The following is a 27,419-nucleotide window of genomic DNA, read 5'->3' on the forward strand; positions in this document are numbered from 1 at the left end:
TCACAAACTCAGAACCTTCTGGGAACACACAGAAGAATAGGCTTCCATGCAAACCTGTTTTCTTTCAGGGAAAACTACAAGGTAGGGGTGAGGCAAAAAACAGTGGTGACCACACACACCTCTGTTTGCCACAGTACAGGCAGGGTGCGCTCTAAATCCTGGGGTCCCTGCAGTTTGGACAAAACCAGAGGATTGTGTCCGGGTCTGATGGTTTTGGTACAATGAGGATGTCAATCACACTCTAGCTCTGGACTGTACTGTATGTAGTATACATCCATGTCCCTTGTCCTACAGTCCTCTCAGGCTGAGAAGAGGCATGCAGCACTTGGCCTGTAACAGCATGCCAGCAATGCACAGGCCACCAGGGGCCAGAGAGGAGACCTTCTGGGATACAGCATCCAGACCCTTCCCCTTACAGCAAGCAGGCTGAGTAGCCTGTGCAGCCTCACTGCTCCAGCAACCCAGCACCAGTGCAAAGTCTGGTATCTGCCAGCACTGGTAAACTAATATCCAGCAGCTCACTCACTTGTCTGAGGGCTGTCTCCTTGCCCCAGTCACTGGCAAACATTCACCAGCCAGGTGCAAAGCACAGAGAAGCACTTTCCCAACCTGGCAGAGGTGGGTTTATACACAGTTCAGATTTTGTAGTGTTATGGTTTGGGCATGACTTACGTAATAAAACCAATGATGTCTTTTGAGACAGGCCCTGCCTTACTAAAGGCTATTGTATTTCCACCTCTGAGGTGACCATGATAAAAATACCACTTTCACAGAAAAATGTAATGATGCACAGTTAAAACAGACTTGAAAGGAAGGTCCATTAGTACAAGTAAGACCAAGTTAAGGTCCTGTTCCATAGCTGGCAGAACCACATTGGTGAGACATTTCAAAGAGCCATATAGAAACCTAATAGAGAAAAATCCCTGAGTGATACTCAGAGTGAGCAGAGAGGTAAACGTTTGCCAGATTAACTGTAAATTGCAGCTGCTTGACTTCAAGTATGTGTTATGAAAAAAAAACATGAATTATACTTTTCTAACTTTTCTATACTTTTTTAACTTTTTTAACATGAGAAATAAAACCTTATGTGTGCTGCCAAGAAAGTCTGCCTAGAAACTTTCAGCTTCAGTTTTGTATAAGGGGTTCCCTCAAGTCCAATGTCTACCAAGTAGTCAGGCAATAAGAGGAAGGCATTAATGCTCAAACAAAGAACTCTCCTTTTTTGATGTTTAAACTGTTCCAGAATTTTAAGCTGACTGATCACAAATTTCCCAATGATGGAAAATTAAAACTACCTTGGAAACAGCAGAGTTAATAATTTCATCTGGCCAAGGCACGCCTCTTCTTGAAAATGGCCTGCAGACCCAACAGAACTTGGCAAGCCTAAGCAAGTTAGTGTTTTACAGCACAAAAATTGGAAAATATGGAGCAGATAAATGCTACCGTCTGAACAACATGCTTCAGTCTTTAGTAAGGAGCACAGTACAACCAGATCCAGTTCAGAGCAACCCCAACGGAACCATCACAGAGGACTGACTGCCTTCCTTGCCAGGGGTGGGGGAAGCTGTGCACTTTTGTCCTGCAGAGGTGATAAATGGATAAATGAAGTAAATATCTGCCAAAATTATAATACTTCAGACCCTACCTGTTCCCATGAATGAACCTTCCCTTTCATTTAATGAAGCAAATACTGCAGCAGTGGGTTTCATTATCATTTCATCTGTCTCTCCTGGTGATTACTAACTCTTAGCTAAGCCTAAATCACTCACAAGTGCTTCCCTGGATCAACATTGAAACATCTATAGCTATAGTTATAGGCAGGAGATAAAGTACCAAACACAGATTTTTTTCAGTGGTTTGGGGCTCCATTTACAATTTCTGGAAGCAAGAACTAACAGGACATTCTCCAAAGCACATACAGTTGACGCATGATGGAAATAAGCCCTAGATTTAGCTGACCGTGCTTTGCAAGAAAGTACAGGGTATAGGATAGCAAGAAGTTCATGACACCATATGTCAAAAAAGACCAAAGAATTATTCTGAGTATCATGTAAGGATTTAGCTCTGGACTGAAATGATGAATCCTTTCAACACAAAAAGCTAATTTCTGATAGAAAGTAGAGTATCAGATTAAATGCCATGGTTGTGTTAAAAATGAAGTTGTGTTAAAACAGATTTCACCATGTTGAATTTCAGGAATACAATAGGGTCCAAATTAAGTAAGTACTGAGCTGCACTCTGCATAACAAAAATTTGCAGGAAGAATAAAATGTGATATTGCTGTATATTTCAAACTGCCAAGAGTCTGGTTACTAGATAGATAGATATAGATACATATATATAAAGTATGTATAATTTTTTCAGTAGATATCATAGAATCATAGGATGGTTTGGGTTGGAAGAGATCTTAAAGCTCATCCAGTTCCAACCTCCCTGCCACAGGCAGGGGCACCTTCTACCAGACCAGGTTGCTCCAAGCCCCATCCAACCTGGACTTGAACACTGTCAGGGATGGCACAGCCACAGCTCCTCTGGACAACCTGTGCCAGTGTCTCACCACCCTCACAGTAAAGAGCTTCTTCCTTACATCTAATCCAAATATCCCCTCTGTCAGCTTACATGTATTGATAGCAAAAGAAAAACAAAACAACCTTTTCTACTTAAAATGTTCATGACCGAACTGGAAGTATTTAAGATTTCTAGAACTACCAACAAATACATGGTCCCGGTCTTCAGGTTCTAAGGAGAGAATTCTAAGTGCAAATGTAACCACAGAGTTTTAACCTGTCACAAAGTTTCAAATCTTCTTTGCTCTGAGATGAATGGAATTAATGCTTTTCATTCTTTTGGAATGAGTAAGTGTTTACATTAAAACACTCTTTGTATCATAAAGTAATTACTTCATGACATAAGTCTTTGAGGTAGGAGTCCTTCAAAAAGCATGGAAAAAGACAGGTAGAAATAGGCAGGGTGTATGTAAACTATCCCAGTGTGACTATACACACATATTCATCGGTCTGAGATGATGACAGTCTATAAATGCTTGAAGAAAGTTAACTGCAAAAATAAAGGACAGGGATCCTCTGAAACAGTGATCTAAAAGCTAAGTTGCAGACAACAAAGGAATTATTTCTATATTTTCTAAAATTACTACTTCCTTCTAGAAAACTCTGCCAAGTTCCAAGTGGGTAAAAAAACTGGTCCGCTAAGGATATGTGAGATTATTATTGGGTAATACAACTCCATTCTTCTTAGAAACAAAGGTTAGACTTTGATGAAGTGAAGCATAGCTCATAAAACATTAGACTGACCTGAAACATTTGCAAGCACCCTGCATTCAGATGACAAGTCCCTCATGGCGTCCTGAATCTTTTGCAGTATCACATCCACAAAGCCCACAAAACTTACCACACACCATGACCATGAGTCCATCAGTTAACACAGGGCATACAAATCAAGCAGACTGACAGAAACCTCAGATGTAAATTAAAAAAATAATTATTTTTATCATTCAAAATCAGCCAACAAACAAAGAAACAAATTACTGCAAATCCTTCATCAGAGGCTGATAACAAATGTGACTGTGGCTCATAAACAGTTAATAGGTATTATTTGCATATAAAGGAAACTGCATTTAGGAGATACAACACAGGCAGTGTACAGAAAGAATATGCTTTGCTTCTAAATCCTTTGTTACATTTTTAGGTTGTGGCTTAGATTATTCATTTTCAAGTGTGCCACCAGAGATGCTAGCTATGAGTGGGAATAAAGAATCCAGCCCCAGTGGAAGAAAGATGACATTTCTTGGCTCTTCTTCAAGACAGAGTAACTCACGTAATCTGTCCATAGTGTTTCTGCAGGATTTATGATATTTGAAAAACTGTTCAGGCAGATACATAAAACCATACAGTTGAGCAAAGAGATGCAGAAATACAAAAGAGTCTATTGGGTTGAGATGAGGCTCCTGAGCAGGACTGAAAAAGTAAAGCCATTGCCTTGTTGAGGGAACAAGAAAAAAATAATAAAACAATCTTACTTTGGACTCCTCTAAATGCATCTTCTTCACAAGTTGCCTCCTAACAAGACCTTTGGTTCATGCAGAAGTTCTGGAGTTTGTAGACCTGAACCCAAGGGTAATACTTTGCCTTAAAAGTTAAGAGTTTAGTGCACATGGGAATTAGATACCTCAAAGTGCAAAGCTGATCCTCTACATCTCTCAGTGAAAACCGTGGATGCAAGCCCATATGAGCCCAGGCTTTGACATGGACCTGGCATTCACACGTTTTCTGGACACGTGGAGTTCCCCTGCACAGTTTCCACTTACTAGCACTTCTCCCTCCCCTGCACCCGAGCCCAGGAGAATTAGAATTAGTCACTTGGGTTTAAGAAAGAGCATGTTTTGTGGTGAACAGAAAAAATTCAACACAAAAGTTTTAATATAGCATTAATAAATCATCTAGCTCATTTAACGAGTGACTTTAGGAAACACATGCAAACAGGGACAGGCATGAGAGCATCATAAAATGGGTACTAGCAGATTTGCCTCAGAGTGGAGGAAAGGAGAAGAACTGAATATGGAACTGACTGGTTATCTCAAAACCTTCTCACATACTGCCCATCGCAAGTCCACTCTGGCAAAGTGACTGACTTCAACTGCTATAAGCAGCCAGGGCTGCACTGCTGAGAGAATATCAGAGCATGCAGTTTAAAACTGAAATACAGATATAAGCAGTGGTTCAAATAAGAACTGCACGCTGCTAATGCATATGGGTATTCTTGAAACTTGAACAATACCTATGGAAGGCAGTCTCAAAATTTTGTGCAAGTTTGCTGACAGAATATTATAACCTTCAAGCAGATTCTCTCTTCATAACCTTTAGCAGTATGTTGCCTAACAATGCAAATCCAAGTCATTTTAAATTGCATGCAGTCTTTCTGAAATAAATAAATATCACACGTAGGCTGAACACAGTGCAAAAACATTTAAGTACCAGTCTAAGTAACTCTTGCTTATGAGCAATTAATCAAGTAAGATTGTTTCTAATCTTCCAGAGTTAAGTTGCTTCCATTAAAAAAAAAGTAAGTAAATAAATAAAAAAAAATTTAAAAAAAATAAAAAAAAGAGCGCAACAGCATCCTGCCAATTCTTTCAGATTATCTCCAGTGAATCACTGCTTCTTAGGCCTTAAACTGACGCTGTGTCTCTTCCACTTGGCTGCATTATCTCATTTGGAGGCTTCCTCTCAACACCACACTGTATCACCACGTTTACTGATTATGAAAGGTTTTGACTCATTTTCGGCATTCATATTTCATTACAGTAACAGCATAGTTGGTCAAATCTATTAATGTGCTTTCATTTTTTTTTGTCATGTCTGTAACAAAATACTGTTAACTTTTCTCAGGCAGAAACAGGAACTTGAAGATTTTGCAAATCTTACCCTTTGATATCTTCAAACTACTGATGGAGTTTGTGTAAATAGTATTTCTACCAAGCATAGGAAATTTTATTTTAACGTATTATTTTAGTATGTTATTTAACAATACAAGCATCTTAGGAAAGCATCTTATTTCCATTTCAGTATAAATGGCAAATGATGGATAAATTGTAGCTAATGTTGAAAAGAGATGTGTAACATCAACCATCTACTGATTATTACTAACTATGGCAATTTCCTCAGCAATTATTTCAAGAACAAGGCTGAAATGCTCTTTAATCTTTTCATATTATAAGCAAACATATCCTTGACACATTACTGTTTTCAAAAGAATTCTTAAGAAGTAAGGTCAAACAAGGTGGACAAAGAACGAGAGCTATGCATGAAATAACATGTTTTTAGAGAAATAGTAAGGGGAGGTTACTGAATATATACTACAATTATCATAGTTTGTAGGAAAAATAAACCCAAACAGCCATGCTTCACTGTTTCTAGAGGAACAACAGCACCTGCCTTCAGCTTAGTCCCTCCAAAACCAGGATCTGATACGCAGACCTTAAGACCCAACAGATCAAGCATGGCTTAAAGCTCTATTTCTAACATAAAAGACATAGCATCTCAAGTTAATTCAGCATAACAGCAAAAGTCTAGTTTTCACCCTGTAACAGCCTTCCCAGACATCAGAAGTATTTTCTGGTTCAAACTGCAAAATAATTGAAAACTCAATTATTTTGGAAATAAGGAAAGATATCAAAGGCATATAGAGATATATTTCTTCATTTTTCATTTCAGTCATCCTCCCCTCTTTTAGCTCCCCACTCGTTTGCAGAAACCAGTTCTCTTTCCTACCCAAGACTTGATCGTCTTATGCGTAAACAATCTGATGACAGTCGTTGCTCATATAGTACACCACAGGTATATGTGGAGCTTAGAATTAACACTATGCATCTCCACAGGATTATTGATATAATATTCTACAATATCAGATTTTAAGGAAGAATAGTGTTCCAGTTTTTTATATACCTAGGACTGCTTCAGGTCCTACTATTTTTCAGGCCAGTCATATTTGGAAACTAAAATATAACATGACTATCACTGAAAAAAATACACACTAACTGTGCTCACATGGATGTCACTCTGCAATTCAATATCCAGAAAAAAGCTTTACTGTGAATCCTTTAGGAGATTTACAATTCGTTTTAGGAGTAGTGGAGCACTAAGCTTTCCAATGAACCTGATATTCTAGCAAAGAAAAGTTTGAGTGAGATCACATGAAAAAAGCAACATTAAAATCTACAGGAACATATAGTCTGTGTTGTAGGTACTGCCTAAATACATAGCCCAAGAGAAGACAGCTTTCTGCTGCAACTGCCCATAAAACTGGCATATTCATGACTAATTGGACTGAAACGGCACATGTATACATTACAACATATCTGCTTAGTGAGGTACAAAACCAAACACTCCTAAACTGGAGCAGGAACGTACTGGTGGGGTATCGTGAAAGACAAAAGATTCAGTAGATCCCTCTGAATAATTGCAAAGTATCTTCCTTTGCTCCCTGAGCCCTGACAGTGACTAGGAGCAGCTCAGCTCCATGCTGGAGAGAAACTGAAGCAGCTTGATGCACGTCGGCCAAACAACAGTTATTTTTCCTTGAAACTGCTTGCATTTTGGAGCAGATGACATTTGCTTTCAGAAGACCAAACTGTTCCTTTTGTTACGTATTCATTCCCAATCAAAACCATACAGCATAAGTGCAAACCCTGAAAATCAATACAAGATTTAAAATGACAAAAGTCACTTCAGGTTTACTTTTCCATAAAAGGAACTAAGTCAACAACTATGTTTATGATGCATTTACATATAATTATAAACTTAAATTTTGCAAGAGGCTTAAAACATATTATTTCTATTAAAAAAAAATAAATAAATCCAATGGTCAACTACTTAAAAAAAGTAGTAAATTAAAAAAAAACACAACCCTATAATGAATTCACAAATCCAAATTTAACAGACCTGTGAGAAAGTTGTGAAAAAACTGCATTTATCTTCATGAATTATTTTTGAGAGTTTTTGCATTAGCTATAATTAAATATATGCATTGGAACCCTTGTCCCATTGCAAATGCTTGGTATGCCTGTGCTTACTGTAACTAGAAGACATCTATGATAACATGTAATAAACCTTGCATCTCACCACAATGTTCAGAATTATATTTTGAGTAAGACTGCACATGAGAACTCTCTGCACATGAGAGCCACAAACCGCAGTGAATTTCCTGTGAGAAGCAGGGACAAAATAAAACAAAACACTGGATTCCCATTCAACCCTATTCCTAATTTTGATCTTAACTGTTTACAACTGTGCAGTTTCTTCTCTTGGATCTCCCGCTATATCACACCCAGAAAGACCAGCAAATAAAGGCAAAAAAGTTCTCGGTGCAGCTCTAAGGCTTTGAGAGGTTCAGCACGCTCTGATTAGCACAAAAGTGCAAGATGGAGAACTGCCAGAGAGCAATCGCCAGTCTTGAAGATACCAGGCCAAAGAGAAAGCCTAAACACATGATCAGGCTTAAGCCTTTCTGCTCATTCCCCGTGCCATGCACTATGATGGAAGAGCCTCTGAACTGCAAAAATTATGCTTTACTTCCATCTGTTTGCACAACTGCTTAGAAACTCTCACCTCTCTGACTGCCTGAGCCACTAAGCCCTTACCTCTCTCCTCTGCAGCCCTGTCACCTACAGAAATCCCATGTTGCTCAGGAATGCACAAGTCCTGTCATGCTCTTCAAAGACCCTGCTACAAAGGATGCATCTAATGCTGACAAACTTGAGTGCTAGAAAGCCCCGTTTCTCCTCTCTTTGATAGACCCAGAGGAGAAGCACATAACCAGGAGGCACACAGGAAACAACAGCAATGGGAATGCCAAAGAGTAAGGTCCAACAGCTGCCAGCAGCAGGAATGCCACCCCCCAACGCTCACATCTCCCCTGCCCCCTCACAGGCAGCCAGATACATCCTCTCAGACACCTCACAACACCAGCCCATCACCTTAGCAAGCTCAAAAGCAACACTGGCCATCATCTCGGCAGCCACCAGGTATGAGCCCCATCTTCCAAATTGCCACTGCTGCTTGGAAAATTATGTGCTGACTTCAGCTGCATGCAAAGTAACATTAAACATGTACGCCCATTCACAGCTATAAAAAGGGCTCCTATCCTTCAGTTTTTAATAAAGTATATTAGTAGTATATTTAGTTGTTGCCCCCCCCCCATAGTTTTTCACACCCTGCTACAAGAAGAGTAAAAGGATGTGTAAGAAGAGCTTTATGATGTTTTGCCCGTTTGTTTTGGTTAAAGGGTGTGTGGGTTTTTTTTAAACACATGGCAGCATTCTGATTTCTATTCTTAGAAACCATTTGAGGCAAAAAAGAGCCCATGAAAGAACTGAAGTCCGCAAATGAACTTCCTTTCTGCTGGGTTTTTCTCAGCCATCTCCCCTCCAGTCATGCCTGCCAAAATCCCATGCTTTATAGGGGCATCTGGTCTATTCTCTCCAGGCCAAAAAAGGAGACTTTTCAAACCCTTACTATAGCTGAGGAAATCTATAGCTCAATATGCTTAATGCGATTTTCCCACGTCTACAGAGCCTGAAGTTCAGCTCCACAACTGCCACCAGAAGGGAAAGTAAGTCTCTTTCTCCTCCTTGCACCTTTCCTTCCTCCAGCCATACACCCCCAATCCAGGCCTCTTCTAAAAGCTGTCCTCCTCCCACCCCCATCTAACTGTTTTTTACCATGACTGAGGAACTGAGGTATCAGCCGCAAATGAAACTCTACATCAACAGCTGAACTGACATACTCTTCTGAATCCCTTCACTGCTCTAAGCGCTTCACCCACTCTTCTGCTGTGAACTTAGTATACTTCATACAACAAGAAATACATTAAAAATAGTCACTTTCCCATACTAGAACTGCTCCTAGAGACATTATCTAATTTTGTGTCATAACAAATGCAGACTAATTAACATTGCTTGACACAAACAGCACATCACGCTGAAAGTACATTGCCTGCCCATGATTTAAGTTCACACATTGGCCACAGCAGCAAAATTCGGTGGCTCCCACTAATGCCAGAACACAGCAGCACAGACAACACTCTGCATACCAACCTGTGAGGTGGCTCTATCCAAATGCCGTACACTTCCTTCAAAGACTTGTAATTTACAGTGAAAAACACAGGATACCATAATTCCATCAAACTAAAACCCCATGAAATAACAGTTTTAATATGTTTCAAATAAGCAGATGTTCTAGTACATATCACTTGCATAAGGTTTCAATGCAACCACAATAACAAGCATAAGCCACAAGCATCACTGATGTGGCTTTCAGTGAAATCAGCAGAGTCAGACCAGAAAAAAAATGAACCTAACAAAATGTGCCCAGACATTAGCATCGGAAAGATGAGAAAATTAAGCTGAGCAGAATGCATTTTCATGTATTACAGTCAGTGTTTGCACAATACCCCTGAAAATTTCTGAAATACCTCATTTCGTTATGTGTAAAAACTAAAGGGAAGTCTGAAAAGCTCCTTTTCTCTCTCCAAGCCAAACATGTCTCATAATTAGAGGCACACAAAGAATACAAGAATATAATAACTGGCAAATGATCTTTTTTGGGTAATTACTCATTTAGCTTTTCTGGCTAGCCAGTCTCGTTCACACATAGTCTTCAAGAAGCAGGAATAGTTCTAGCAGAGAAAGCATAAACAGGTTTTCAGCATAAGATGTTAGTACTAGGCATTAAGACAAAAGCTAATATCTGTGCCCATTCTAAACCAGCTCTTAACAGCTCAGCCTGTAAATGCATTGCCTCACTGGCAGGCTGTGGGTATGAGCTGAATACATAAGCTCTTCCTCACATGAAAGGAAAAATATCAAAGCTAAGCTCTATATTGGGGGGGGGGGGGGGGGGGAATTTAATTTAAAGAAGAGGAACACATTCTGACTCTGCCCATCTTTCTGGTGAACTCAAGATTAAGAGGCATGTTTATGAGCAAAACTAAGTCAATATTTTCAAATCATTTTTTTAGTGCAAATCTTAGTTTTACCATTCATAAAATTCAATAGGTAATTACACAGTTCGGCAAATGTCCTTAGAGAAAAGTAGAAGAATAATGAATTCCCTATGTAATTATTTATAGCTGTGTTTTTGAGTGAACACAGTGTAACAGGCATCAAGCCAACATTTAAAGGCAAAAAACCCCCCAGATTTGTAAAACCTTAAATATTTCAGTAAGCAAGTCCATAGTCTACAGTCTATTTCACAATCTAATCTGCTTTGCAGTACGTAAAAATCCCAACAACTCAGACTGCCTCTGTGATTAATCATTAGGATTTAAAATAAAACCTCGACAAAGACAGGTCCAGAAGCACAACCACAAAATATGTAATGCTATCAGAACATGCAATTTGCTTGAAATAATATTGCTGGAAAGTGCCACAGTGTTGTCTGCAAAATATTTTGTCTGATCTGTATTTTGAAAAAACCCTCAGGAACAAAATCATTACCATGCATCAGTCAAAATGGCAGCAAGCAGAGATCAGATCCAATTTAGTCTTTCATAGCTAACCCTCAGAACAAGCTGCTTATCACTCCAAAGCTCAAAAAAGATGATGAAAACTATGTAACACAATGTTCTTTAGATCCCTAAAGACAACTGATTAAAGTCAGTTAGGAGCCGACTGGTGTGCAATGATGCTTCTGCTATCCAAATACACTGCTTAATTGCCAATACAACTTCAAAACACAACAGAGGGGGAAAAAATTCTTCTCTCTCCTACTACTGAAAAGTCAAGCAGTAGCTACTGGCAAGTGAAAGGAAGGCCAAGTTGTTATTTTTTTTCAGCTCCAATATCATCAATAATATTCTGGAGACAAAACTAAACAATTTTTTTTTTTTTGCAACAAACAAATGGAACATAATCCAAAACATTCTCCTAAAATCATAGGTTTCACAGGGTCACAAGTGAAAAACAGAAATAAATACCTATATCAGTAGACAAAATTCACAGTACAGACAAGGTTTAACCAGATGGAAAAGAATGTTTTTTAAATTTGTATTTTATACATATATATATATTTATATATATATAAATGCTTTTGCTTTGGTTTAGTGCTTCTACATAGATTGCTTTTCTCTATTCCAGTGCTCTGAAAAACAGATTTAAATGGGAAAGATCATTTCGCACAGGGCTGTGCAGAGAGCATTTCATTCTCATTATACAATAGCAGGAATTTTCAGGCAATTTTAATCAAATGTTACTTCGTTCTCTCTTATTCAGATAAAACTAGATTGCCATTATTTTTACGACTGTAGCATTTGGTATGCATTGCAGGAAACTTGCCAGGTACATATTGGAGCCAGAGGTGCGTAAGTCCTTAAGGAAATAGTAAAATACAGACACAACAAAGCTTTGTCAATGTAAGTAATAGATACTAACTCCCTCCCTCCTGCAGCAACTTTAACATAAATGGCCAGCAGTTCCGTGGATTCAAAAGAATGAATCCTATATCCTTGCTCTTGCACAATACCTCCACTGCCCTCCACATGCATAACATTTCTTTAGGACTAGACATACTTCCCTTCTTTATCCAACACCAATATACTTCTCTGTTAGGAAATGTCCACTTTCCACCAATGCTTACAAGAAGAACCCGCACATCTCTCACAGCCCTCCCAGTTTAAGGACAGTCCAGCTTAATATGACGCAAAAGTACCTTCCAAACATTCTTTCTTCTTTACGAGGAACATACACAGACCTTAGCAATAAACGGTCAGGAGAATCCCAGGATTCATTGAGTACAGAAGCGAGCACTTGTAGAGATGTACATAAAAGTTGCAAGATGAGTTAAGAAGTAAATGCAAAAGGAGATGGGAAGTGCGGGGGGGGGGGGGGGGGGGGAAGAAAGTTGGAGAAAAAAAAAAAAGGCAGCTATAGGTATCATAAGCATCACCGAAACCAACAGATTTTATGTATCCCATGTCTAAATCAAAGCCACAGCCAAAAAACACACAAACCCCTTTCAAAGCAAAAACTAAATTATGGTTTTAAGATAGCACTAAACTAAAATAACAGAAAATAAAAGGTATGCAAATAATTCTACTGGGTTTGGATGCATTTGTTTACTCTGCTTTTCTGCAACTTTTACCCATCTCAGGAGAAACACCAAATTCTTGGAGTCACTTTTTCTCCTGAAAATAAAGGGTTAGGGAAAAACAATTATGTCATCTGTACTGTGTAAAATATCCTCCAAGAAGACAGAGACAAGCAATATGCAGCAACGAGGTAGCTTCTGGGAAGAGCACAGCTGCTACATGAGCAGAAAGCAACTGCACCCATTATGTTTAATATGTGGGGAACCAGGCACCCTGGTCCTACTGGTGGCAATTCTTCCTTAGAGAAGGAGAAAATCAAGCTATTCCAGGAGGAGAATCACAGCATGAAAGCCTGTCGAAGATGCAGCCCAACCTCTGAAATTGTGAATTTGTCTCAGGAAATGTGAAGAGACACTTCTCTCATACATCTGCTGCTACATCTACATACAGACCCTGCCCGCGCATTACTGACTAGAAATGTTTTGTGATGATTTTGTTCTTTTTTTAATTTGTTTTGGACCATGTCACGTAACATCCCCTCACTACCTTCAGTGACAATACCATTTCAAAATTGAGTCTGGCTTCAGTAATTTATTAAATCTCTAGGTTTTTTGCAGAAGCCTATTTCCATCATTTATATTGTATTACCTAAGTAACTACTAAACTGGGATTTATTTCAGGCAAATAAATAAATCTCTTCTGTAAAAATCTACATTGAGGTAGTCGTACTCTATGCTCCCTTTACAGCCCTGGGAAAGATACAGGAAAGATACAGGCACTTTCATACTACAGATCAACAACCCTTGTTTATACGTCTGTTTTGAAGATATGATAAATCACACCCCACTGTCTATGGAGACAACCAGATCTCTGCTGACTACAGAGGTCCACCTCAACATCTATGTGTAGTTTGATGATCCACCTCCTTGTGCTACGCTCTCTCTTTGCCCTGCTCCCCCTCATGACAGCAAGAAGAGACTTGAGATCAGCTTCAGACTTCATTTAAGTAAACAAGAAAGGCAATGAACCATGTGCAGCCAGTGTAAAAAAAACTCATACTCCGCTAAAAAAAGTTCCAGGCTGAATTCAGCATCCACAAGGAGCTAAGGAAAACAGCAGCACAGATTTCCCTACAAAGATTTCTTGAAACTGGAAGATGCTGTTGCTGCTCCCAAACACTACTTAAACTGCTTTTTATTCAGAGTATTTTTAAACAGGATAAAACATTATAAATAAGTAATTTACTGATCCAGGGTTTCCACCTTCATATTGTTTACTTCCACTGAAAGACTCCCATGATCAATTAGTACTTCACACCTATGTCCAATAGACACTGAAATGTAAAAGGGGCTGGCTTTATCAAATCCATAGCCTATCACAAAACCTACTAACATGATCACAGTAGGACAAAGTAGAAGAGTTTTTCAAACAGATGATGTGTACTGATACAACCAGTGCAACAGCAGTGGTGCCATTCAATGTTTTGAAATGGAGGGACATGAAAGACAAGATGATAGAGAAGGAGATCTGATGCCTGCTTATAACAAACCCGAAAACTGCAATGAAACCTCACAAATTCTAGAAGCCCTTCAAAAAAGACGGCAAAGCCTGCACTTGCAAACCACAGCTTAAACCAGCAGGGCACAAAGAACTGTATTTCAGACTACACAGGTGCAATTACTGTGATGATCTGCATATCCTTCATGTTCTCCAAGGTGTTGTCAACTAAACACACAAAAGCCCCCTTTCAGTGGCACCGTTCTGGAGCCAAAGACCATGCTGGACTCTGGATACCCTTCCTTTCATTTCTTGTCACCTCTGTTGGCCAGACTGAGCAGTCCTCTAAGCACCTACATGGGTTAGGATCTCCACAAGACTCCACTTGGGTCTCTCCCTTCAAGGCAAAGGCAAACGGCACAGGTCATGAGAGCCTACATCATCACTCCATCCTCTACAGGCCTTCCAGCATCAGTGCTATGGGGACAAATGCTGCCAGGGATTTCCCCTCCAACCCATGCCTTAAAATAAGACTGGGATGTGGGAGGAAAGCATGTAAGTTAACACTGCCTCGCACAACACTATTTTAAGGAGGAAAATCCTGAGGGCTGGTAGGGTTTTGCTGCTTTCTCCCAAATGTTGCCACTTTAGGCACTCCCATCATATTCTGCCTCCTCCTCCAGCTTTAATCACCTGACAGCATTACAGTAGCAAAAATAATGAAGACTACTATAAATGGAAATGAATAAGAAATGAGAAAGCATTTTTCTGCCAAGATCAAAACAATAGCAACCAAGTATTTTTCATTGTGCCAGCAAAGACTTCTGCTGTTTCTCAGGCTGCAGTATCACTCTTTGATTTAACAATTTACCAGAAAAAAAAGTAATAAAATAAAATTACTTGAACATTAACATCAGCAAGTCATCCAGTCTCTTAAAAGCTGAAAAACGTACCTGGCGTACGAAACTGTTAGAGGTAGTGTCAGAAGATGTACTCCCATCGGATCCTTTGAAACGATTTTTTCTTCTTGCGCCTTTACCGTAAGACTGTAAGAGGGAAAAAAAAAAAAAAAAAACACAAAAAAGAAAAATAAATTAGAGGAACAGTGCTAGTCTGTGTTGCACAGAAAGCTTTCAGTAAAAGCATCACCAATGTCTCCTAGGCTAGCACAGATTCAGATGACTGGCTTTGTATCAATTAATAAGCACCTATTCAGTAAGTACCTAACAGACAATGCGCAGAATTGCTCACCAACACAACTAGGTTTGGCCAGCTGAGCCCCAAATGCTTTGCTGGGTTTTTTCCCCCATATGCAGGTTCAGAGAAGCGTTTACAGACTTGTACAATTGTAGTATTCTTCACCCAAGTCACAATCATTAAAAAGTCCAGTTTGTTTTGCAGCTAGTTTAAATAAACAAGCTAGAAAAGAAGATACTGGAGCAGTCTCCAGTACATTACAGCTATGAGCCAAGTCAGCTGAAGGAACATTAAACAGCAAGAAGTGACCAACAACTTGTTGATTTGGATATAATCTTAAAACTAAGGAAGAATTTCTAATTTATTTTTTAAGAAAATTTTAGGTAAATAAGTACAACAATAAAAAAGGGCTAAACACGTAACTGGAAAAGAATAATATGCAACTAAAATGCAAACCATCGTTTCTATCTTTAGAAAATCAAAAAGATACCAGAAGAAAGCAATGGTTGTCTGAAGCAAAATTAAACTATACTATAGGAACACAGCAAATAGCCCAACCCCCTAAGACAAGCTGTTTGTTCTGCGCAATGAATACTGTCCATCAATAAATATCATAAAACAAATACCAAAAAATTCAAGAGTTTAAAGCTATGCTATTTGCATCCACCTACTTTTGTAGTGACTGTAATCCATGCCATTACACCAGCTCAGACCCTTCCCAAAGCTCCCCTCCCAGGTATAGCAAAATCTCACAGATTTATTCTTTACAACTACATTAAGAGACAGCCCTTCCTACCCAGGCACACTGCTTAAATTCATCTAAACTTACATCAAAATCATGTCTTAATTACTTCAAACATTATGTTCCTTGAGGTTGATAGACGCATTTTTTTTTTTGTCACTCATCACATTTCTGTAAAGGTCATTTTACTAATCCATCTCTCTGGATCATGTCTCCTGTCATTGAATACCTTCCACAGCTCCCTTCAATAAACAGGGGTTTTGACTTCACTTTCAAGGTCTGCCTTGGTCTGTTCCCAATCTTAGCTCTCACCCTACATTCAGCACTAAACTTTTGAGTTCCCCAATAACTTGGGGGGGAGGGGACGCGGGGGGACACGACAAACACAAAACCCCCAACAAAACCAGAACCAGCAGCACAAAACCAAACACCAGATTCCACCACCTATGTGCTGATGTTTCAGAGAGTAATTCCCTATCCCCCCTCATACTATCTCACAATCCTTCTCCCAAGAATTTCTTTACAGAAAAAGCATTGTTATCCTTAAAATATTAGACAAAAACCCCTCTTGATAATAAGGTACTATTGTGCCGATATCTCAAAATACCACATTAATAAATCATATTTTTTATTCATTATTGTTAGTTAGCATTCCAAGTCCATGCATATGCATCCTGCTGTTGACCTTGGCCATAAGCCACTGTTGGTCCTGGGTTTTGGCATGATGAGAAAATTATAATAAGGTTATTGGAGAACATGGCTGTGCATGCATTACAATGCAGCATTCCTGACAACCCAGCCTTCATACTTCAAATCCTGGGATAAAACTGTGCCTGGGTACATAAAGGGCATCCTTCCCCAGACCTCAGCAACCTTCAGAGCACCACACTGAGCTTTGGGCCCAAGTCTCATCGGTTCTCATGGTACAGAAAGCAGGCTCCAGCGCAGGTTTGGGGGCACAAATTTTTAAGATCATAACCTCAAAATCAGAGCTGTAGCTCTTTGCAGTAACACATATGATAAATATGATGAAATACTGTGCAATCTAGGAGTAACTGAGGAGGACAACAGATAGCTACTACTAACTCCTGGCCATTTGCCAAATTGACAAATCCAGGTAACTTGATACCACAAGATGCAAGGGAATGATCTCAGCCTGTATCTGGACCATTGAGTGTTGATTCAGGGCAAGTTCAGAGAGCTGGTTGAAATCTAATACCAATGTTTTAGAAAGAATGACTCAAGTAACAATATATCTGTCAGCTTGACACTGATTCTGAGAAAAAATAATTTAGTATCTGTTATGTCATTAAACTAACAAGGACTTAGGAGAAAAGCAATGGTTTTCCCACAAAATACAGATTTGCAGGAAAGATATTTTGCCAAATATATTATTTTTACGAAATTGTAAATAAGCCGTGTAAAAACTTTTTGAAGGGCATATGAATCAACACTACATGTTGGCTTAAGGCAGAACTATATGAAAATATATATATAAAAGTTAGCATGCTACATATGATGGGGATGAAAACAGGACTTTCTGATGAGTCTAAAGCTGTAATCCAGTAGGTAAAAAAGGTAAGCTTAAAACTGAAAGAGGAATGGCTCTATATGGTTGCATTTCTAAAAGGGATCTTTGATAATAGAACTTTTTGATAATAGAAAGGCCTTCATAGATCTGTAAGAAAGAAATGTAGATAAGAACCAATGTTACCAACAAATTACGCAACACATTTTCCAGTTACTGTTAGAATAGTCAGTTCTATCAGAACCATCTTTTTCCACCCAATACTCCACCTAATACCTAAATACATAAAAAGTATCTTTTACATAAGTAGTTTGAAATAAACCAACATCCTTAAATCAAAGTTTACTTCCTAAAAATAGTTGTTACTGAGATAACTGACTAGTTACTCATGACCAATGTTCTGGCCCTCTTTTCACCAATTTTTGTGGAAGAATATGGATATATGCTTACAAAAATAAAGAAATCATAACATTCACACGGCATCTCAAGAATATAAAGCATCTATATAAAGTTCACACTACCTAGGCAATTTCATAAATAATGTACAGTACGGTATTGTGTAATCCCCAAAGAGATACAGGAAAAAAAATGTGCACGTATTCTTCACAGGGACTTTTTTTGTATTTGTTTCCAGTTTCTACAACATTTAATTTACAAAATCAGTGTTCCATTTTGTAACACACAAAAAAACTAATACAAAGGCAAAAGAGGGACTGTGTCTAGAGCAATGAGGATAAAAAAAAAAACAAGAGCAGAACAAAAACACAATACAAGCACAAATAAAAGGCACAACTAAACACTAAAAACATTTATTTCAGGCAACATCACACAGCAAATGAAGCTAAGACTGAAACTCACCTTGATCTTTCAGTTTGGGGAGTTTTTGTTTATGCACAGCAGGTGCATGGGTTTGTTATAGTTTTATATGAGTGGAAACTATTCAGCAGTACAAGCTAAATACTAACTTTAAACACAAAAAAAAACCCAGCTGACAGAGTGGGAGGCCAAGGCTACACAATGTAGGGAAAGTCAAGTTTTATACCTGCTTCTGTGCACAGACTGATTCTGTGGAATCAGAGGAAAGGGGGACAATTTCAGTACATGGGAAAAGTGGGATTTGATGACCCTTCTCTTTATTTTAAAGGACGCTAATCTGGGATTACATTTATCTTCCAGACCTTTCAAGCTTATTCCCACAGTCAGAAACGCCCAAACCTTTCTTCTAAAAATGAGATAACTCTTACATAAACAAAACAGGTTTTTACATATTTTAAAAATGATTAACTATCCCTGTCATGTGGAGAAGCATGAATACTCATCCTGTTATATTCATTATGTTTTGCTTCTTTGAGTGTATTCTTCCCATAAAATCTTAAAGTGAGATCAAGAACTTTGCACAAAAAGAAAATAATCTACCAGTTACTTTCAATTCTGGGGAGAAAAAAAAAAAAAGAAAAAAAAAAAGAGATTTTCTTTTTTTTAACAATGAACCCAACATGTTATCACGATTTTCATATTAAAATTAGCTGCCTTATCTGCGTTCTGCGCAGCAGTTGGCTGCAATTAGGTAGCTAAAAATAAAGGACTGAATCACAATCTATGGACATTGACCAGTAAAAGCAACAACACTGGGCAGCTGTTCTTAACCTATGAGGTTAAGCTAACAGAACAACCATAGGGGAACAAATGTCTCTGCACCCAGTATACCGTGGTAGCAAACTCAGTATCATCATTTTTGCCAGTTAATTTTAATAGAACCAACTCCAGTCCTGCAAACAACCTTGTTTATATAAAAGTTTGCTGAGAGGAGCATTCTCATTGGATTTCAGCAGAACAACTTAGACAAATAAAGTTATGTACACATGTGTTTACGAGACCAAAAACTGTAGCTTGGTTTATTAGTCAGATGTGCAAAGTTCTTTTCAAATTGGCTGAGTTGCCAAAGACAAGAAGCATACACCCGCATTTATGTTCTACAGTTTCTTCAAAACCTGTCAAACAATGTGAAACTTAAAAAAAAAAAAAAACAAAAAAAAAAACAACTTACCCAAGTAATCTTGTAAAAAAACCCAAACATTTCATCAACAAAGTCTGCTTTCCAACTCTGACGTGAAAGTACATTGTGTAACCTTTATTCAACCCACATAATCAAATGAAATATGGGAATCATATGAAGCATTAGAGGCATGCATAGCAGTTTCCTGATAATTAGCAGTTTCATATACAATTACTCATTACTGCAAATGGATGAGATCAATGTCGCCTAATGAAACCCTTTAATTTTAATGAGGCTCTGCCTCAACACATGAAAAGCATACATCCGTAACATTTAATCTTCTAACACACACAACAAGCAGAAGGCATGGTTTATCCCTGTAGGCAAAATACTGTCATCTGGAAGAGGAAATATAAAACATTTAAAATGACCAACTATATACAACCAGAGAACTTATTGTCAGCAACAGTCTTAAAATGCCCTTCACCAGTAAGTACTCCAATGGTGTTTTATATCAAAGCAGAGGTGATGACTACACATAGGGTGAGCCTTAACCTTTACTGATTATAATAGATAAAAATAGCACCAGTCTTTGAGACTGATGGTAGGTGTCAAAGATAAACCCTTAAAAACTAGCCTGCTGATGTCATTCAAAGAAGGAAGGAAAGGGGCAGAAGATTTAGACAGCAGAGTCCGATGTCAAGTCAGGTCTTGAAACATAAATGCAAGAAAGGAACTGGGGAGCACAAAACCAGAAAATAAAAATTCAGAACTTACATGATCTCAGATGAGCAAATGACCAATTACAAGGATCAGAAGAATACCTAAAGGTAAAGACAGACCCCCTGAAGGATTAGGGAATAACTGGAAAAGTCAGAAATGAAAGAGTACACTAAGCATTCTTCCTTCCCATACAAAAGCTTTGAAAGGTATTTAAAAATTCTCATGCCCCGGACAGCATACTGGGACAGTGCAGAACATGCGCATCCACCTCTTAGATGAATAAATCACTGCCACTTTAATGAATGCCTTACAACGAGGCAACAGAATGTTCCTTTAGGTCAGACCTCCTGAGGTTTCTCTGATCAACGGCCAGGCTTGCCACCTCTCAGAAACAATACCCTCCAGCGTGGTGGTGTAGCCTCCAGCTTCGGCTGCGTAACTGTAAACCCCCACATCCACACTCCAACACCACAAATGGGGCATCTTTGGGTATAAAAGGTCAGCTACAGAAGGAGACATGCATATTCCTGATCTTTACACCACAAATCACACTAATCTCATAAAGCAGGGGAGGTCAACCTTCTGACAGTACAGAAAAGGGATGGGAGATCCACATAGAGGAGCTCCTCAACACTCCCAGAGATCCACTCCACGATGGAAATGGGAGAAAAAGGGCAATGTTGGACATAGCAATATATCCTGGCTTGCCTTCATCTTGGGGCTGGGTTTCAGAACACCCTACATGGTCCACATCAATGCAGTTCTGTGACAGGCACTCACCCTTGTGACATACCTGAAGTTGCCTGAGGAGCACAGACTAGTGTGCCCATAGCAAAGAATCTCAAGGTTACGTTTCAAAACCTGAATTTCTTGAAACAAATAGGTGCTACTAGGACAGCATTCAGAAAACACAAGGCTTCCCTTCAGGAATCCTATCAAATTGAGGATCTCCATATACAGTCATCAAGTTCACACAAGCTACAGTGATGAGTCTGCAAAGACCATTCCCCAGTCCTTGTATAAAATCCTCCGCCTACACCAAAACAAAATCCACGCAAACAAATAAAAACAAAAACCCTCCACAAATAATTTATTTACACAAACTTTCATACAGAGTCCAAAAATAAGTATTTGACAGATGCTCCTTTTTTCCCCATATAAAAAAAAAATACATTTGTGCTGAGAAATCTGTAACAGGGTTAAATCTTCGATGCTCTTTTCTGCCAGCCTGTGATAAAGGCTTGCCAATACTGCAGCTAGAAATAGCCTAATTCTCACCAGTTCCTACACTTCTAAGCCACATCCCAGTGCTCTCAGCCTGGCCTCAGACCAGGTCACCTGGCAGTTTCCACCCGCTAGACAAGGAGTATGGGACTTGGCCTGCTCTCCTCCTGCCCGGTGGCTTGGAAACCCACCTCAGTGAAAATCTGCTGCACATCTCTCCGTAACGCCGGTGATGAAGATGTCTGCTCCCAACTCAGCAAAACAGGAGCACACAACAGCAGAAGGTGTGGAAGCTCATGCCCAAACCCTGCTGTGCCTCCTGCAGCCTTTTAAGATTGGCAGCTATGGTTGCAGGCCACGTGCCTGCTCCTCCCCACCTGCTCTCCATGTATTTCTGTATTGCTCTTACACAATCAAACAGGAAAAGAGATCTGACTCTATGACAGAAAGGTATTTTCAGGGAGCAACAGCCACCTATGGGAAAGCTTCCCTCTGCTAAGTGTCTGCTGCCCTGCTGACAGAGAATAAGGCAAGCCCTTGGAGGGCAGGGAGGGTAATTTTGGTTGCTTTGTGTTATTCCGAAACTCTTCAGTCCTGGCACAGGAAATGACTGAGTGAAAGAAGAAAAAAGTTTCCAGAGAAGTCAGTCTTGAAAGAGTACAGGAACTTCTGATCCATAACAGTTTGAAATCATAAACCTAGAAACAAAGCAAGACAAAACCAGAGATCACCTCTAAAAGACGGTTACCAGATATGTAAGTTAGGACTCAAACTGCCAAGTTGTCTCAGATAGAGTCTACACTCTAGGAAAACGTACAAAACAATTATTACATCCCATATATGCTGCTGATGTGTAATACCCAAGTGGTAAATAAAAGTCTCTGGAAGAGACGCAAGACTACTTACTACTGACAGAGTTCAGGACAATGCAAAGTAAACCCCAAGAGCCAAAGAGAATCATCAGAAAGGTAACAGCTGAAACTTGAGGGGCTTTCTTCAATGAGGGGCTATTAACACTTATTTTTGTCAGTAAGAGGAGCAACACTGAAAGGAGGTTACCACCATCAGGAGAGAAAAGATTACCTCTTGCTGAGGAACATGAGAAAGTCCAATGAATGGCACTGGATTTCATCACTTCTTGGTTTGTTTATACTCCACTGAGCTGCTGCCACACTGGATCTGGCTTCTAGGATGCTGCCAGAAGAGAGTAAAACCTCCCATGCCTCTATAATGAATGGCTATTGCTATTATTTAAGTAAGCAAAGGGATATAAATTTTGTTTGTTTACAGGTTGCAAAGTATTCTTGCAAGTCAGTGCTGGGAAATACACTGCTGCAAAATGTTATTTGAAGAATAGGTAAACACGGTATGAATGTGATAAATCAACTCAGCTGAAAGAGAGAAGCAGAGGGCAGCGTGATTCATCTCCTGAGAATAAATCTCTCACTATTCCTTCCATTCTTTATTACCCCAAGTCAGGCAGTGAAGGGATGGTGCTATGCAATTGAAAAGATAGCTGGAAATCCAGGAAAGACAACGGTCAGTGCTAGGGCCAAATAACTAAGCCGATATTCTGGAGGCACCACTTGCACATTACTATAAAAGTCACGTTAACATGGATCACAGCCAATACAAAAGGAGAACTGAACAAGCCCATCCCTAACCCCACGCCTGCAGTTCACCTTCAGCTGTGCAACCCAACCAGCTGGAGTCAAGCGCTCCTGGAATGATGAAGACTTTAGACTCGGAAAGGGGAAGCACTTAACAGAGGAAAACTAAATGCAAGTGAAAGACCTAAAGAAAACCATCAAAGGGAGAATTGTTTTCATTTAAAATGTGTCAGGTTGTTAGGACCTGCATTGACAGATGATGCATAAGAAGGCAAGAAAAAGAACAGGAGGAAAATAGTAATGGGGAATAGGGAAGTATTCATCCAGGATAAGTAAGATTCTTCCTCCCTCCACAAGGTACTCTGCAGTTGCCTGATACAAGGTTTCATTATATTTTCGTTGAAACATCTTCTATAATTTACTGATCTGATGTGCTGTGACTGTTCCTATGACACAACACAGGAAGCTTTGCAATGAGAAAATAGCAATAGGAATTGAATCTAATGATTTCTGGGGACTGAGGGACTTTGAAGTAGGATCAGAAAAAAAAATTACACAGGAGGAAGGAAAAAGAGAAGCCAAGAGTCACCATGAAAGGCATTAATATGCTGTTATATTATAAACAAATCAGCACAGCATCTGGGTTAATTAAAATTATTAAATTGAACCTTCTACTGGTTCAACTTCCTAGAATTAAAGGGTTCTTGAAACAAAGAATTAAAAAGAGGACTGGAGTTGGTCTTTTAAAAAACAGACACTGACCATCAAACACTGATACATTTGAACAGTTTGCTTGTTTTATGATTTCAAACTGAGGATACTGATTTTATTACAAAAAGCCACACCCAGAACTACCACTTTGCACTGACATATACCTGACCACTGTGAATAACTCCACAGTGTAAATGTTAGCATGTGCTTTGATCTGGATAAAACTGGGCACCTGAAACAATATCACAACCTCATCTGGCCTCGGAACACGGTGAGTACCTAAAACTATGTTTTTACAGTAATATGGACCTAAAAGCCACAGAATTTTAGATGATAAAGAGTAACACACCAATACTTTGTTCTCATTGCAAAGAACTTCCCAGGAAGAGTACAGTAGAACTGTCACAATGAATGCCTATTTTATTTTGTTTGCAGATCTTGTTAGCAAAATGCATCATGAAAGTAAGAAATAGATTTTACACAGAGGCCATCTAGGAATATTTCACATATTTAACTACCTTTCAAGAAACATTACTTCCAGAGTGTTAACTATATTCACCCCTCTGCCAAGTGGTGACAAATTTAGCCAAAATGGATGGCCAGGCACAATTCAAGATAATGGATTATGATGTACAGCCAGGTTAAAAGAAATCCTCAGCTTTGCAAAAAATTCTTGGATAAGAGAAATTCTGAGGCTTTTACAACTCTACAAACGCTCTTCAATTACATTTTGCTAAATCATAATTCCCAGAAGTAGCACTTCAGAGAGCATACTTCTAGGAGTGACATCACTATGTAAGCTTGCATGTCTTTTTCCCTGATGTATTACTTGGCATGAAATGTTTCTAGGATTGATAAGTACTTTAGTGAAAAAGATAGTGGTGGGCATAACTGAAGTACCTGTAGGCAATCTACTTGATGATTAAGCCTCTCCTTCTCACTGTACGTTGCAAAGCAGCGAGCCCTTACAATATTGATTTTTTTCAAAATCATGTTAATGGAGCAAAAATTCAAATCAGAGTAATTGTCTCTCAGTGCAGTGCACGCTAAGGAATTAACTAACATTACGATTCAGACAAAGGGCTCTTTTGCTTCCATAACCTTATCTCCCCTACACCAAAGGTTTACGTATGACTAGAATACGTATGTGAGATATGATCCTTGCTTTGGCTAATGGCTTTGGTTCCAAAACCTGAAAAATATTCCCCGAACTAAAAAGCCACATTACCACTATCTTAAAAAGTGGATCTTTTTTGGCTGCAAGTGTCCAGAAACCAATTCTATTAAACAGAATACAAGTACCTTACCTGAAACATAAATAGCAAGCTATCCTTTCTCTCTAAGCAGAGGTTCTTTATGCCTAGTTAAAAGAAGGGTGAAAATCAATTTCATGATCAGTATTTGACATTTGTCCACAGCAGAGAGGCATCATATGACTAGACAGTTGCGATTCTGTGCTTAGTGCTGAAAAGACACAAAAAGGGGTGTGATTTGCAGGTCAGAAATTAGTTCCCTTGCCACTGCTTCTGGAGAAGCTGTCAAAGCATATGGCCCTACTGAAATGTCTGTTCTGCACTTGGAGGCTGCAGTCAAATTCACATCCAAAAAGACATTTTTTTAGCTTAACCTAGTCTCTGGTTCAGTGCCTGGATTTTGCTCTGCTGTCACTGGTCCCCAGCAAATACAGATCGATTAGTGAGCCTTTTGACAGACTGACAGCATTTTTCTCCGGCAAATGAGCACTTCTGTGATGAAACCGGACCACCTTCCCAAAGAAAACCAAGCATGAGAGACAGTTTTGGGAACAGCAACAAAAACTGCCACCCCAAAAGGAAAACAAAAACTCTGTCCTAACACGAACAAGCATGTTTGTAATTTAAAACGCACGCAATCAGATTTTACCACCCTTTTACAGGGTTTAAAAATAGCACTGTAAGTCTTTGTAGCCAACTATTGCAAACTCGAAGATATTATGCAACATTCATATATTACACACGAACCACCTTTCAAAATATAAAGTCTTTACCAAGTGCACAAACATCCATACCCTGCCTGCCTCTCTCTCTCCATCCATCCACCTGAGCGCAGCGCACACGGCCTCAGTTGTTAAAATTTCAGGGATGACTGTACAACCACCTTCTGCACGAGAATCGAGCAGCTTAAATCTGCAGCGTGCTCAACACCTTCAGCCTCCCTAAAACAACCGGCGTGAACCACCTTCCCCCATCAGCACAGGCTGTCACCAGCCTGGGTAACAGACGAGGAAGGTTTCGGCAGTGCGTGGTTAGCATCAGGTTCAGATACAACAGGTTACGGGAGCAGGGAAGACGAGCCGTAACCTGTGAGTAATACGGAATAGCACCTTAATAGCAACGTATTCTGGTACAGTCATCCTCCAGATAACTATAAGGGGATTCTTGACTTGCGAAGCTTCCATGGCATACAGCATCCCACTGTACGGGCTAACTAATCAGCATTTGGGGGTGCGGACGGGGAACAGGGGGTCGGGCGCCTCAGGAGAGCCGTCAAACTTTTCTGACGGCGGGGAGTTGAAGGGCCGTGAGCTCCGGCAGCCCCGCCGTTCCCCTCCTGCCAGCTGCCTCGGTACGAAGCCCTCCGCGCCCGGCCCGGCCATGCCGCCCCCCGCCAGGTCCCCGCCGCAGCCGGCCGAGCCCTCCGCTCCCGCGGTACCTGCGCTGCCGCGGGCAAGGGATTGTCCAGCAGCTCCATCTGCACCTCCTGCGCCGGGCTGGGAGGCGATTTGGACATGTCGCTCTGGACCATTGGCGAGCAGAGGGGGCGGCTGGGCGCCGAGCCCCTCGGCGGGGCAGAGGCGTGCCAAGCAAAGCAGAGCCGAGCCGAGCAAGCCGGGGCGGCGGGGCGCCCCTCAGCGCCCGGCCATGCCGGGAGAGGCGGCTGTGGGCAGGCGGTGGCGGGCGGCGGCGCGGCCCTGGCTCCTGCCGTTGAGGAGCGCGCGGCGCGGCGCCGGGGGACGGGGCACGGCCGCCGCCGGGCGCGGGGGGAGGGCAGGGGGCGGTGCGAAGGGGGAGAGGGAAAGTGACAACGAGCATCGCCCTCCCGGCAGCTACCGGGCGGCGGGCGCGGGGCGGTGCCTCGCTGAGTCCACAGCGGGCGCCGCGGGGCGGGGAGGGATGCGCCGGGAGTGCGAGAAAGTTGGGGATGGGGGCCGGGCCCTGCTGGGCCCTGCCGCTGGGCAGGGACGCGGGAGCGTGGGTCAGCCGCGGCGCCGCCGTGGCCGAGGGACGCGGGGGCTCGCTGCCATCCACTGTCTGTAAGTTATCTGCAAACGGCGCCTCCCGGCGCTCGGAGCACTCCGCGGCTTATTTGAGTGCCGACCCTCGGGCGTAGCTGGAGCAGGAGCGGTGGGAGAGGAGCGGTGCGCCCCCTGCGCTGGCCTTGCCCCTGCCTTGCGCCTCTCCTGCCCCCCCCCCCCCCCCTCCGCCCCTGGCCAGGTAGGGGGGGAGAGTCAGGGCGCGCCCTTCCCTGAGCCCAGCGGTGCTGCCCGATCGCGACCCCACATCACCCCATGGCTCAGCCCGCATCGATGCGCCAATCTTGCGGTGCCCTTGG

The 27,419-nt window shown here is 40.7% G+C and overlaps 1 protein-coding gene across 6 annotated transcripts in view; it reads right to left on the reverse strand.

Annotated features, from left to right (window-relative positions):
* The window catches only part of CACNB2 (calcium voltage-gated channel auxiliary subunit beta 2), a 259,801-nt gene extending 233,049 nt beyond the window's left edge, over positions 1–26,752 (reverse strand). For all 6 annotated transcript variants that reach the window (XM_061468321.1, XM_061468320.1, XM_061468319.1 and 3 more), the window contains exons 1-2: positions 26,520–26,752; positions 15,051–15,143 (exon numbers count right to left, since the gene is read on the reverse strand). In XM_061468321.1, the coding sequence (XP_061324305.1) occupies positions 15,051–15,143; positions 26,520–26,612 (186 nt within the window). In that variant the 5' untranslated portion in view covers positions 26,613–26,752. The remainder of the gene's footprint in view (positions 1–15,050; positions 15,144–26,519) is intronic.
* Positions 26,753–27,419: the final 667 nt, after the last annotated feature.

Source organism: Pezoporus flaviventris, unplaced genomic scaffold (assembly GCF_033815535.1).
Source record: "Pezoporus flaviventris isolate CSIRO_AGI_PZ_B2104156 unplaced genomic scaffold, CSIRO_AGI_Pfla_v1 ptg000047l, whole genome shotgun sequence".
In the NCBI taxonomy this organism is placed as follows: Eukaryota; Metazoa; Chordata; class Aves; order Psittaciformes; family Psittacidae; genus Pezoporus; species Pezoporus flaviventris.